The sequence below is a fragment of the Mesoplodon bidens genome (genome assembly GCF_964165515.1).
Source record: "Mesoplodon bidens genome assembly, chromosome: 10".
Lineage (NCBI taxonomy): Eukaryota > Metazoa > Chordata > Mammalia > Artiodactyla > Ziphiidae > Mesoplodon > Mesoplodon bidens.
Window position 1 is genome coordinate 16,787,985 of NC_138172.1, and position 15,606 is coordinate 16,803,590.

The following is a 15,606-nucleotide window of genomic DNA, read 5'->3' on the forward strand; positions in this document are numbered from 1 at the left end:
CAAGTAAGGAGTGTTATTTCTTTCCTGGCTCTGCATACCTCCGTTTGATATCTTGGGAGATACTGTCTCCAGGGTGTGACCAGAACTTGGGATATTTTAGAGCAGCACAGCACAGGTGGTAACCAGAAGGGCAATCAAGGTGAGCCACTTGCGGCCTGTAGGTGGGGTGGAGGAAGAGGAAAGAAAGTAAAAAAATATGGAGAGCTGGATTTTATCTTTGTTTTTTAATTCAGATTTCCCCAGTTATATATGTACTTACTTGTGTGTGTGTGTGTGTGTGTGTGTATTTAGTTCTCTATAATGATTTCATGTATAGTTGTGTATCCACACTGTGGTCGAGATCCCTCACAGTGCCCTTTTATAACCACACCCATATCCCTACCCCAACTTCCCTAAACACTGACAACTACTAATGCATCCTCTGTTTCTGAAATTCTGTAATTAAAAAAATATTGTATAAATGGAGTCGTACAGCATGTAACCTTTCAGAATTGCTTTTTTCACTTAGCATTATTCTCTGAAGATTCATCCAAGTGTGGGGTGTATCAATAGTCCATTGCTTTTTATTGCTGAGCAGTATTCCAGGGAATGTATGCACTACTGTTTATTTAACCGTTCATCCATTGAAGGACATCTGGGTTGTCCCCAGTTCAGGGCTATTGTGAATAAAGCTGTACAAACTTTTCTGTACAGGTTTTCTTGTGAAAATATGTTTTTGTTTCCCTGGGATAAATGCCCAAGAGTGCAATTGCTGGATCATATGGCAATTGTGTGTTTAGTTTTTGAAGAAACTACCAAACTGCTTCCAGAGTGGCTGTGAAATGCTGTACAATCATACACTCACCAACAATGTATGAGCGATTCTGTTTCTCCACATCCTTTATGGGGTTTAGTGTTGTCACTGTAGTTCTGATAGGTGTCGCTAACCATTCTGATAGGTGTGCCGTGATACCTCATTGCAGTTTTAATTTCTGTTTCCCTGATGGCTAATGATGTTGAACATTTTTCATGTCCTTATTTGCCATCTCTATATCTTCTTCAGTGAAATGCCTGTTCATTGTTTTGCCCATTTTCTAATTGGATAGTTTCATTTTTTACTATTGAGTTTTAAGAGAACTTATTCTGGATACTATTCCTTTACTGGATAAGCGATTTGAAAATATTTTCTCCTGGTCTGTTGCCTGTCTTTTCATCCTTTTCCCATGCACTTTCACAAGGCAAAAGTTTTAAATTTTGGTAAGGTCCAGTTTACTACTGTCAAGCCTAAAAACTTTTTCCCTAACCCTAGATCCCAAAGATGTGCTCCTATATTTTTCTCTAAAAGGTCTATATTTCTATGTTTTTATGTTTTACATTTACATTCAAATCCATTTTGAGTTAATATTCATATATGAGTGAGGTTGAGGGCAAGGTTCATTCTTTTCCCTATGGTTGTCCAGTTGCTCCTGCACCATTTATTGAAAGGCTGTCCTTCTTCCACTGAATTGCTTTTGCACATATGTCAAAAACCAACTCAGCATATTTGTGTGCATCTGTTTCTGGATTCTCTGTTTTATTCCATTGTTCTATGTATCTGTCCCTCTGCCGTTCCCACACTGTCTCGCTCATTGTAGCTACATAATAAGTCTTAATACTAGGTAGAGTGGTTCTTTCCACTTTATTCTTCTTAGTCAGGATTGTCTTAGTTTTTCTAGGGCCTGTGCTTTTTCTGTGTAAGTTTTAGCACAAGCCTGTCTACATCTACAAAAAATATAAAAGTAAAACAAACCAACCAAAAACCTTGCTGGAATTTTGATAGGAATTACATTAAATCTATATATCAATTTGGGGACAGTTGAAACTGTGCTGAATCTTCCAATCCATGAACACAGTAGGTGTCTTCACTTTATTTAGACTGATTCTTTTTTATTAGTATCTTGTAACTTGCAGCATATAGATCCTTTGTATGTTTTATTATCTGTATACCTAAGTACTGTATTTTCTTTGAAATGATTGTAAGCAATTTTGTGTCTTTAATTTTGGTTTCTGCAGGTTTATTGTTACTCTCTAGAAATTGTATCCTGTGACCTATTTAACTCACTTTGTAGTGGGAATTTTTTGGTTTGCTTTTTTTTTTTTGTAGATGCCTTCCTATTTTCTATTTAGACAATCGTATCATCTGCAAATAGGGGTCATTTTATTTCTTCCTTTAGAAACTGTATGCTTCTTATTTTTTATTCTTTTATTATTGCAGCGGTCAGAACTTCTAGTATGATGTTGGCTGCAAGTGGCTAGAATGAACATCCTTGTTGTATTCCTGATGTTGGCAGAAAACATTGTCTTTCACCATCAGATATGATGCTAGTTGTAGTTCTTTGTAGATGCTCCTTATGAAGTTGGTTTCTTCTTAAAATCTGGCTAATTAGAGGCTCACAAAATGTGAATAATGTCACATTTTGCAAGAATTAGGAGACAGGAAGAAAAATCTGAGAGGTTTCTACCAAATAATTTCTGGAATGACTTCTTACTTATTTTGACTCCTAAACAGGGCTTGTTCTGATACAGTTCTTGTCAAGATTAGACCATATGCAGCCTTGACTTGGGTTTGGGTTGCATATATAATCTGCCAGGATATTTCAGTAATCTGAAACTTTTTGGATATTTATACTACTTTTATCTCTATAGTCCCTAGGGTTAAAAAAAAAAAGCTGGGAAAACACTTAAGGCCACTACAGTTATTTTTGTTTGCTCTTCCTAATGCATGTTCTCCATGAACTGGCCACATCAGGTATCCAAAAATAATGTTCTTTGCCCTTATATACTGTAGAGATAGTATCACTGCAAATGTCCAGAACAATGGACAAACCTGTGACAGTGTTAGTGTTTAGGCAAAAGAGGTTTTCACCTATGGAAGTGAAGAGACATTGTTAGTTTCCGTAAAACCTTTTTTTAATCCTTTTTGGTGTATTCTAGGTAAAATCAGTGATGAATATGTTTTATGATGTGAAGTTATATAACAGAAGATAACAAGGAACTGGACAGAAAATCAGTAATTATAATGCATACTTGGTTGTCAAAATATAATGATTTGAAATTATTTTTCCATGTATGGGCTACATTCTGATATGATGTACTCTTCCACTTAGTCTTTGGGAAACATTTGGATGGTCCAATTTTGCAGTTCCAGCTCAGTTACACTTCAAAAGCCTTAATGTTTTGATAATGCTGCATTTGGTTATAGATTTAAGATGATATAATGCTACGTTATATCACTTTTGTAGGGTTACTGCTGAATAAAATAAGTCCATAAACACTATTTTTTCTCCTTTCATAGTCACACATATGTGAGTTTTGCTGAATTGTTTTATTCCATGCTTATAAGCTAGCAATATAATACTGTTTTTCAGTAACAATAAAATGAAACACATAGGCCTTCTAAGTTCCCTTTGATGTATTGACTTATGGTGCTCAGAAAATTCATATGTGTCTACAGTTGGTAGTTTTATCAAGTTGAAGAAGATTATTTTGGTTTTTGCATTTTTCAAAGTTGAAATTTTTCAAGTTGTATTTTAAAATACATACACTACCTTACTTTTCATAGTCACCACAAAGGCAATTTATATCAACCCTTAAAAGCTATGAAATGAGTATATTCTTTCACAAATTGACAGTGCAATTGTTCTAATACAGAAAGTGACACCACAGCATATATTAACTATGGAATGCACAGTACTTTTTTTTTTAAAAATCACAATTTAGAGAAACAAATGTTTCTTCTTTTTTTCCCCGTAGGCTTAAGCTTTGTTCAAAATGAAGCCCATAGAATTTTCTCCATGCTATAATTTAAGCTGGAGAATATGAATTGGAATTTGCTGTCCTGGATTATTATTGAAAGAAATTAAATGGTTTTTAAAAATAACCACTGGTGATCAAAATAGTATTTGCCTTAATTGCTTTATTAAATACTTGAAAAAATTTATTTGGCTAATGATAAAAGCAGTTTGTATTTTTTTACAGCTACAAATAAAAAGGAATATGTGGGTTTAATTTACAGGATTAGTGGGTATGTATTTTTGTTTCTATTGCTGAATTTCTAGAAGCCTTAATAAAGAAATCAAAACCCTACTTTTCCTTCTCAAAGCAAATGTTAAATGTTTTCCTCCTGAGGTTCCTGAGAAGGGATTTTTTATTATCCTAAAAAAGAGTAATGTCTCTGTGTGAACATTTTAAATTTATGGTACTTTCTGAAATTCTGTTTTGTTTTGTTTTCAAATCAGATCTGGAAAATTTTAAAACCAAAATGAGAAGTACAGTGTCAGTGCGTGAAGGACAAGGAGTTGTCCTGCTCTGTGGCCTCCCGCCACACTCTGGAGGTAACAAGTGCTCTGTTTTTGCTTTTTATGTTTATTAAATAAGTTTTGGGGCGAGACCCACAGCATATGTACTGTTATTGCTTCCATAAATTACCCTGAGAAACTTGATAATCCAAGCATTGGATTCTGTCAGTTGAGTTGCAGTATAAGAAACTCTACAAAAAACAGTCTATCCAGAGGAGATTATAAACATAATTTACTCATTCCAACAAGGAAGGTTCTAAAGGCCAGCAAGATCAAGTTAATTTCAGTTACCTAATGGTGCTGAGCAATGCTTCATCCTTACACTATTATCATTTATTATTTAGTTGTAGACCGTGACGTACATTGGTGTCTTTGTGGTTTCTCTCTCTCTCTCTCTCTCTCTCTCCCCCCCTCCCTCTCCCTCCCTCCCTCCCTCCCTCTCTCTCCTGCCTTATGCATACATGCTTACACATGCTTATTGATATATGCTGTTGCACCTCTTGATATATGTGTAATATATATATTGAAAATGAAATATGTGTGTGTATTCACATCATTTTTATTGGGGTGTTGGAATTGCAAATTTTATGCTACATTGCTATAAATTGAAATATTGCTGGAAATTCAGAAGGTTAACAAAATAGCTACCAAGAGTGGAAATGAACTTCTGCACATATGAAAATAATTTAATAAGTACTGCTCCCCAGTAAGAGCCTGAAGTGCTGGTTGGATTTTCCTCTCATGCTCACTGTTACAAACTTGGTCACTTGCAGGAACAAAGAAGGCATTATTAATGTATGAATCATTGTTCTCAAGAAGCAAACACATTCTGTTATTGAGAGGATGAGAATTCCTGAGAGATAAATAGGTTAGAGAGAATCTTTCTGACCAGAGGTGAAACTGCAAAGTCTTCTTCCCATTATAATAAAGCTTATTCAAATGTCAGTATGCTGGACTTTATTTGTTCTGTGACATCCAAACCAAAGTCCTTGTTGCCCAGTGACTTGGCAGTTTTAATCACAAAATCCTCAGCCCAATAAAACAGACATTTCCCATCTTCAGTATTTGATCATTTGAAATGTCTGAGCCAGCTGCAGACTGCAGATTTGGGGCTTGATTAGCTGCCATGCTTGCCCTCGTGTTGGTGAGTATGGGTTTAAATTGGGCTCCCCAGTCTACTTCGGGAGTGTATATTTTGCTGAAATCATGAAGTTTCAGAGGACCTGTGACTTTGAAGGGAAGCATAGACTCTCTTGATTAGCAGTAAAAGTAACTGAGCTCAAACTGGCTTGAAGAAAATAGTGAGTCTACTGGCTCATATAACTGGGTTGAGCATGTGCTTTCTACTAGAGCTGTATGGTTGACACAGCGATGTACCACCCAGAATGACTCGCTGCCTCACTGTGGGCAGTGGGGTCAGCCAGTGGCCTCCAGCTCTCAGCTTCTTCCTGATCTCCTTGGCTGCAGGAGCCACTTGCCCAGGGTCTCACCCTTCCAGGGGCTGCCTGCATCTGGTGGCTGAACATGGAGAGGATATAAGGGTTCAGCCCTTTCTGTCCAACAGTGGACAGCTCTAGTGGGGAGGACTCAATCCAGAGCTTCCTTCCAGCATGACCAAGGCTTTTTGTATCACCACAGTTTGACTTCTTTCTTATCTCAAATCCTGCTTCTGCCTCCTTGCTTTCACGGGTTTTGAGCTTTGGTCAAAATCTTTATCCTCTTAATATTTGCTCCCTGAGAACCCAATCTTCTGGACCCAGTGGTTTAACCAATTTCATAAGCGGTTGGTCTTTCTTGCTGTTTCTGGGCTCTCCTTCCCTCCATGTTGATTCCATTGTCATGTAGACTCCCTGTGGTAGCACAGGTGGCTCCTGGCAACTCCAGGCCTTCTGGTCCTTAGTGCTAAAGATCCTAATGGACCAGACAGCCTGTTGCTCAGTGGCTCCTGATTTTCATTACATCAGCCTTGCTCATGAGATTTTCCCCTCCAGCAGAGAACCAGAGTCAGCTCCACCCACTGGCAAGCACTGAGATGAGAAAGACATAGTTTCCAAAAGAAAAGAAGCGGTTTTTTTTGTTGTTGTTGTTTTGTTTTTTTTGTGGTACGCGGGCCTCTCACTGTTGTGGCCTCTCCCGTTGCGGAGCACAGGCTCCGGACGCACAGGCTCAGCGGCCATGGCTCACGGGCCCAGCCGTTCCGCGGCACGTGGGATCCTCCTGGACCGGGGCACGAACCCGTGTCCTGGGCGGTCTTGTCTATGATGTGTGTTGGAACTGTTGACCCAAATTAAAAGTCTAAGTGATCTTCTTTAAACATTTTATGATTAGATATACTTGCTGATAACAAAGGAGGGGATCTCTTAGTTGACTGGGCATGCACACAGTGAGGGAGTCTTAATAAGCTGTTGGATAAAACATGTCCCAAAAGATGAATCTTTTCCATTGTCATGAAACTGGAGAGCTGCTGGCCAGTCACAACTCTCCTAAGTAATGACATCCTCTAAGTAATGATTCCTCTCTGCCTTGGTGACTTCATATAGTGCTCTTTTCATTTTTAAAGCTCACAGTCTGGGGTGACTGTGAAAGTCAGTAGAATTGGTGGCAAAGAAGGAAAGAAATCTTCCCAGATGCGGTGCATTAGCTCTTAAGACCCTGCAGCATGCATGGGGGAGTGAAAGACTGAACAAAAACATATCTTCCTGCATGCTAGATTGTGCAGGAAAATGATAGGGACCAGAGCGTCAGATTTAGATGCTGAAAACAAGATTGTCATTGATCCAAGTCTACCTAATGTTGAGTCTGCAAAGTCACAATTTACATCCCCTGCCCTGACTTCTTGGTTTGGGAGTTTCTTGAAGACAGAGCCTATGTCCAGGTTTGCTCCTAAGTGCCTGACACAAGGCTGGTTTATGACAAGCAGTCAGTAAATAACGGTTGAACAAATGAACACATTCATGAAATGAATAAAGGAATCCTCTTTAGATTGGGCCAGTTACAGATGCTTTCTGAGAATGCACTGCAAACTCTGTTTCTAGAGGTGGAAGCATTTAACAACTAATATGCGCTGGGTGCCAAGCAGACAGGTGCAGACACTGACAGATGATGGAGAACTCTGCCCACAGCAGCTGGTATCAGCTCCGCTTCATCCCCTTGTGGACTGAGGGACTTTTCATTCAGTGGAGGATGTGAGGCAGCACAGAGCAGCTGAAGCCGTGACTCCAGGATTTATCAGTACATGTGATATGGGGCGCACATGGCCCTGCTGTGATCCATTGTGTCCTCTTTCCACAAAGTCCCGCGGTCTCTGCAGGACATGACCTTCCCTTCTCTGTCTTAACTGCTGTATTACTTTTACTCACTTCTACTTGGTCCCTTCTCAGTGGTTGGAAGTTTTTAATTTTGTTATTTTCTGATTACCGAAGACATCATCGTATTTTATTATCTATCGTATGCTCTAACAGAATCACAGCCTGACAGAGTAGACACAGGGGTGAAATAATAATAGTAGTCTCTATTTATTGAGTGCTTCTTAGTTGCTAATCAGGGTGCTGGCTCTTGGTGGAAATAAATCATCTGCTAGGAGATTCTTTTGATTAAAAGTATGGAGAGGAACTGGATAAGTGACAAGGGAGATATGCAAAAACAGAACCCAAATAGGAGTCCCAAAGTATGGAAACTGAATATATTATTCAAATTCCATTAAATAATTTGTCTATGCAGATAATTTATAAGAAAGTAGCAGCAACCTGGGGTTGCTTTGCTTAAGAGCAATCGCCATGTATATGATGCCATAGAAGGAAAAATTGTTTCCTGATGGGTGACAGAAATGTTTCCTGGGAGTCCCCATTACTCCTAAGCAATGCAGGTTACTGTCATTTGAGAGGGGTCTTATCTCCCACTCATTCTGTGACACTTTCTGCCACTTCCTATTCATTGTCTTCTCTGCAGAATAATCCAACATCTCTCTAAGGTGAAAGGAATTAGTATCCTCTTGAAAATTAGCTGGAAAATTAGGAAGCGACATGCCAAAAATAAGGTACCAGCCATGGATTATCCGTGGGTTAGTTATCAATCTAATTACCAATAGTGTGAAAAGCTGGGAATTAGTGTAATTACCAGTGAGTTGCTGATACCACTATAAGATCGTTGTAAATTCAAATGCACAAAAAAATTATCCTAATATAAATAAGGATACAAGACTAGTTCATGGGCCTTTCATGATAAATACTAATTAGACAGGAATTCATAGGTCAATCAAGTTATTGCCTACATACATGTTAATAAAGACTTGGTTTTTGTCCAAGGATGCCTGATGAGATTTATTCTGAGTTAAAAATAGACCTGAGTATTTCCCAGTGTTTCATAAGCACACAGCTTTGGTCTCTGATCCAGCTTCCAACATCTGTGCTCTGTGCATATTCTTCTTACAATGACAGCCCTGGACACTGCCATCCTTTGGGATGTGAAAAGGAAGAGTGTGAGATGCTAAACAGCAGGTAGTGGAGGATGAAGCGACTTCATGCTAAAAATTGCTTTGTAAATCCTGGTGTGACAGAGGTGAGAACTGTTAGCAACATAACCAGATGGCATGGGATTTACACCCTCTGTGTCAACATCTTTTTTTTTCTTTCCGTAGGACCAAAAAACAAGTCACCTCAGGTAGTTTAGATGGGGCAACTTCAAGAAAAATTTCCAAGTAGGAATGTTCTGGAAACACTTGTGCGGTTGCTAGACCTTGCATCAAGGCGATGAGACATTACTTAGTGTTTTGGGATGTGATTTTGACTCAAAACAGTAGGTTCCCCAAATACCTTAATGTGTAACCTTAGCACCACCTTGGCTTAGGCATTCATTTTTCCTTGAACTACACTCTACTATTCATGTTTGTAGTTGAGTCAAATTTAAAACAACAGCTTTTTACAAAACTTTGAAGTAGGGAATACATAATATGTTCATGGGCAGAATGTGCTTTCTGGCTCCCATGGCATTTGCATCACTGGGCACTATATAAAACGTTTCTTTGAGAACCCAAGGGTTTCCCCTTCCCTGAAGCAATGTATCTGAAAGTTGCATCGTAGCAGGTCTTTATGCCATCACAAATTATGAAATCTAGATAAAGCAGATGGTTGGTGGGTTATTGAGGAATAAGCATCTCTCTGCACCATAGAATATTGCTCCTAATTTATTGCTCCTAAGCCTGGGAGTCAGATATGTTAACATGTCACAAGAAAGAGAGAATCCATCTGTAGACTGAATGAATAATATATCACAATTGTAAAAGTGTTTTTTGAATATATGCCAATGCTGATGTGACTGTTGACATTTATGGGTGTCCAGAATATTAATAAATTCGTAGTAGTATTCAGACAAGTATGTTCTGAATCAGTTGACCCATAAACCTCAGGTGCTACTATGTGGATAACAGTAAAATTGATCTCTAAAGGGAATGTCTGTTGTCTCAAATAGTCTTAATTGCGGGGCATCCATTTTGTAGTTGGAAATGGAGATGAAAAATCCTGAGTTTCTCCAAAGTGCATGAATGTGGAAACTATGAATTTAAAAATATTCATTGAGTCTGCCCTCCTCCCTTCCTTCCTTCTTCCATCTGTCCATCCATCTATTTTATTCATATTTTGATTTACTCATGCATCCATCAAATATCTGTTGATGTGTGGAAGATGTTTACGTCTTATAATGCTATTTTACTGTAATATATATGGCCCTTTACTTGAATAATCTTAGTATTAAATACAGAAGAAACTGAAAGCATTGCTGATAAACTTGATAGGAATGTATTCAAGTCAGTATTTTTGAACCCTACCCAAACCACTTTCCAAGTTAAATGTACTGTTCTCAGGGTGCAAGGAAATAGAAAGATAAATAGGAATCCCCCTGTCCCCAGGGGCATATATGTGAGTGGCTTGAAATGTCTGATTTATATATATATAGATAGATAAAAATATACTATAATCCTAATGTTTACTAGGTAGAAAAATATAAAATTAAAATACGTAAGTAAATTTTTAAAGAGGGCTTATTATATTTTCTTCATGTACCCCAGGGTACATTTGTACATTTTTTACCCCATTTTAGAAAACCTGTTTCTAGACAGCGCTTGGATTTTCTTCCTCCAGCCGTAAGGGTTGGATTATGTGGTGGAGGTTTTAGACTCGCTTGTGTTTTGTTTAACGACACAAGCAGTGACTGCCTCTCCTCCTGGGTATTCCCTCCATTGCCTCCACGGGCTTGGAACCATGCTTAGCATGTTCCAGCTGGCCGCTGCTGATTGGCCCAGAGGAGGACACCTGACACAAGCTGGGCCAATCCAGAGGAGGACACCTGACACAAGCTGGGCCAATCAGCCGCTCTCTCCTGCCAGTTTGAAAATTGACCTGACAGGCTCTAAGTTTTGAATTTGGAAGTTTGAGGCAGATCCTTTCTATCATACCAAGAAAGCTGATGCACATGGCGTAGAGATGCAGCCTTGCAGAGGCTAAAAACAGAGACCAGGGACAGAGTAAAGACTAAAGACTGCCTGGCTGCAGGCTCTCCAACCTTCCTCCCTTGGCAGCTGCTTTCTTGCCCTTGGGTGCTATGCAACAGCCCCAGTATATGGATATATATTCTGTTCCCTTTGTTATTTTCAGCTGAGTCTAGTGGGTTTCTGTTTTTTACAACCAAAGGCTCATCACTAATGTAGAGGGCATTATTGTTAGGGCTACACCCGTCACTGGGCTGTTCCAGCATCCTTTTATGATTGAAGTCAGAACTGAACACACCACAAATGGCCCTGGAAGGAGGCAAGGTCACAGAAGCCAATTTAAAGAAACTGTGCATTCATTATTATTTACGTGTTCAGTCTATGAGTGAGTTTCCCCCAAATTTCAGGGTTGCCAGTGACTACTCCACATATATTTCATCAGAGCAGCATGGGTTCAAGCTCGGGCCCCCCCCCCCGGCATTTCATTCTCAGATCCCATAAATAGTCTGCTATAGTACAGTGAGAAAATCATTTTCTCCCACTCGAAAGACCGCCGAGTTTTCCTTACTGTGATTCCATCCACCCACAAACAAGTCAGAAGGAGCATTAAGCTCATCAAAAAAAAAAATCACGTGCATGAGCTGGAAGTTTAAATCCACTGTTAGAGTGATAGTGCTTCTACAAGAACTTACTTTAAGATAGGAGAACTCTGATGTTTTCTGCTTTAAGTAAAAATTGCATTGTTAATTTAGTACAAATCAAGGATGGTAAAGACTTTGATTCCTGACATCTCAAGCAGAAATTAAGGATGGTTGTTAGTCAGTGCTTTTGTCAGAAAAAAACAAAAAACATAGTAGTGCTAGGTGAAACCTAAGACTTAATCTGTACGCCAGCAAGAAGGAGAGTTAAATGTTCGTTGCTTTGCTGTAGAAATGTATTTATATGTACTGGTGTTTTAATCAAGCTTACATGAGCTACTGTTAACAAAGAAACCTGAAAATATATTAGCTTAAACTGAACTGTATTTCTTGCTCAGATAAAATCCACATCAAGTGCTTTTGATCATAGATCTCTGGCCTCATCCATTTATGCCTCTCCGTTTCAGCATCTAAAATCTGTGGTCTCTGCCTCTGTCTTGGTCCAGCTGGCAGGGAAAAAAGGGGGAGAGATGACCCATGGATGGTTCTTGTGGACATGTGCCTGGAGGGGATGGCACGTGTCACCTATGTGCACATTCTGCTGACTGGTTCCCAGTCACATGGTCACACTGAGAGCAAAGGAGGTCCATTGTGTGTCATGGAGGAAGTGGGAACGGGTTGGGAGTATAGCTGGCTTCTCTCTGCCACCTTTAGATAGACCTGTGCTTTTGAAAATAAGCACAAGCACAAGCAGGTTAGGACCAGAGACGTATAAGATACAGTGTGTCTTAAGAGGCTGTATTTCATGATTTCTAGTGGCTGTATAAGAAGCTCATTTGGAGGACTTGTTAAAAATGTGTATTCCACGATCCCACTCTCAGAGATTCTGATTCCTTAGTGTGGAGTCTTTTCTGGGAATCTGCATTCTTTATGAATGACCCAGGAGATTTTTGATTCAGCGGGGCCTTGAGCCACACTTTGAGACCCACTATCATCACGTTGTACAAATTTAAATGCCTTCAAGAAATGTTTTAAGGAGTAGAGAAATGTCATTTATGATGGAGCAAGTGTAAGCATTGAAGTATTTCAGGAGTTGCATTTTATTAAGTAGGACATTTTGGACTTTAAAAGGGAAGTGGAATTCTTGGCTTATATAGGACATTGATGTTCATTTATTTATAAGCTAGGCAATTCCTATCCCAGCTGACTTTTTCCTTCATTAACGTTAGCTGCCTTAGAGAGCACGGTTGCTGGTGTGCCTAGGCATGTAGCTCAATATTCCATGGCATTCATCCACTTTCCCTGAGTGGAGTAGTTGGTAGGTGCCGGGCAGTCACCTGTGCTTGTTGATAATCACAGAAACTGGGCATTGGTTAAGTGTGTGTAGCTTTTAATCCTCCAGGCACTGCTTGGCATCTCACCCCTGAGTAGTTTGGATTTGTTTATTGTTGTTATTGTGTCTGTGTGTTTCTGTGAGAGTGTTCATCTCAAGGGGGTATGCCCATCTGGAGTAAAAATCAGACTGATATTGTAGGGGAGGATTTTCAAAATCAGTCACTTCTTCCCTTTTAGACCTGGCTCTTATTTAAAAGCTATTTTTCCCTATTAAGTTTAGGAAGTTTGACTTTGAAAGGATACCAGTATTTAAAACTAAGAAATTTAAAAATGAATCATATGCAACGTTTTCAGTAAGATTACAAGAGTCAGTCAATGCAATGCATCCAAAGAAACATCACAGTGACCACCTTTCTGTATTCTCAGAGGTCTGCAGGGGCCAGCCAAGTGTTTCAGATTAATGAGCAGGGCCAGGTTTTGAGACTTGGGCAATTTTTTGTTTTCTTCCCAGTAACATACTGAAATCACTTAACAGCATCATTTACTTCATATGCAATTTTTACAACATAGAAAATACAGTTCTTTTCTGAGTTTATTAAGCGTTTTGTCACACGTATCTTCCATTTGCTGGTTAAGTTATTACTATGGCTTTTTTCCTAATGTCCTCTTAAGTTAAATTCATTACACACAGACACGCTTGGCATACTAAACACATAGAGCTATTATTTTCACTATTTATACAAAATTTGCTGTGTATCAGTCAGCTTTTACTAGGTTCTGTTGCAGTAACAAATGACTTCAAGATCTCAGTAACAAATGACTCCAAAGTCTCCAGGGCTTATAATAATGAAGAGTTATTTCCAGTTTCGTAGGCTCTATGCTATGGGTTGGCTGCAGCTATATTCCATGTGACCTGTTTATTTTGGGAAAATGTAGCCCTTGTCTGGGATATGCCATTCTCATGGCAGGAAGAAAAGAAACTTGTCAGACTCATTCAGTCTGTTCACAGGTGGTATATATACATCATTTCTGCTCTCATTCTATTTTTTAATTAATTAATTAATTATTTTTGGCTGTGTTGGACCTTCATTGCTGTGCACAGGCTTTCTCTAGTTGCAGCGAACGGGGGCTACTCTTTGCTGTAGTGTGTGGGCTTCTCATTGTGGTGGCTTCTCTTGTTGCAGAACATGGGCTCTAGGGCGCATGGGCTTCAGTAGTTGTGGCTTGCGGGCTTTAGAGCACAGGCCCAGTAGTTGTGGTGCACGGGCTTAGTTGCTCCGCGGCATGTGGGATCTTCACAGGCCAGGGATAGAACCCGTGTCCCCTGCATTGGCAGAAGGATTCTTAACCACTCTGCCACGAGGGAAGTCCCTCCTATTCTATTTTGCGAAACACATATTATGGCCAATACTGATCAAATGGGCCAGAAACCATTCCGTCACAGAGAGGAGCGACAAAAAATTTTAATAATAATGTAATCGACCATAAGTTCTCTCTTATTTTTTTCTTTATCTATTTGGCCTTTGTAGTCTTTCTTTCAGTTTCCCCAGATGTGATGAGATCTAGATCCAATAACTAGTTTAAGTTATCCTAACTCTTCCAACAAGAAGGTGTAAGAACAACAATATATCATGATGAAAAATGACACCCAAAATGTTCAAACCACCCAAAACGTTCAAATGCTGCTCAGTTCCAGCTGATTAGTGCCATGGAGAAAGCAAGAACAGCTAGAAACTATATGTTGGCAAAATTTTCCAAAACGTTAACAATATGGGTCAAACAGTACTTGGTTTGAGGGTGCCTTTAGCCTGTGGGCCACAGTTAGAAGTCTGTTCCTCAAGAACATTCAATTAATGCTAATCTTTAAAAATGCCTCATTCACTCAGTAGCCTAAGGGTATACGTGTCTAAGAGTTAAGAGTATTGTTTATAGCTTTTAAAAATTCACTTTGGTTAGATTCAGGAGTACAGAAAACAATTCCAAACAAGGCTAATTAAAACAGCTAATTATGGGCTCCTGGAGGCCTGCAGTATTTGGAAGTAGCATCTCAAGCCTTCTGGAAACAGTTTTCCAGATTCATTTTACATTCTCCCCATCTAGTCTAGTTTACATCATTACTTTTCTTAGCAAATGTTTTATGCCCCCAAAGTGGGGATAAACCAATCAACTAAACACAGCAAAGCCATGGGGGTCTAATGTGTGAGGTTTTATTATATGTAAGTACAAACTCTGTAGTTTTTGAGACCACATTTGATTTTATCTAGAAAGAGATGAACTTGGAAGATCAGTGATGTCAGCTAAAGCCCAGTTCCCATGAAGAAGCATTGTATTCCCAAGAGTAAACACAACAATTAAGCAGAATTGTAACTAATTCTTCCATTGTAGCTATGAGTAAATCATTTGTTGTTCCTAAGATAAATTTTTATGTAAATCTAGAAATTTAAGAATTTTGGGGGAATTCCCTGGCGGACCAGTGGTTAGGACTTGGCGCTTTCAGTGCCGAGGGCCCAAGTTCGATCCCTGGTCAGAGAACTAAGATCCCACCAGCTGTGTGATGCAACCAAAAAAAATTTTTTTTTCTTCTTTTTCTAAAATAATCTTATTGTTTTCAGTGACATTAATATATTTGGAAATATTATGCATTTTGCAACCCACTCCTATCACTTCTTTTAATTTCCCCTTTGATTTTTGTACAGCATGACACATATGTACTCTCTGCACTGAATAGTATTGATCACCCTCCACAGATAAGGAACCTTCTGTGCACTGTGTCCCTGATAAGATCATCTGATTCATGGGTTGATATATTAAATACAATAGGTAAAGGTAAATTCTG

The 15,606-nt window shown here is 39.1% G+C and overlaps 1 protein-coding gene across 1 annotated transcript in view; it reads left to right on the forward strand.

The window, feature by feature from the left end:
* CNTN3 (contactin 3) overlaps window positions 1–15,606 on the forward strand; it is a gene marked incomplete at both ends in the record, with an annotated part of 238,661 nt that overhangs the window by 87,579 nt on the left and 135,476 nt on the right. Inside the window, one exon of the mRNA XM_081245219.1 lies at window positions 4,257–4,352. Within this exon, the coding sequence (XP_081101345.1) occupies window positions 4,257–4,352 (96 nt within the window). The remainder of the gene's footprint in view (window positions 1–4,256; window positions 4,353–15,606) is intronic.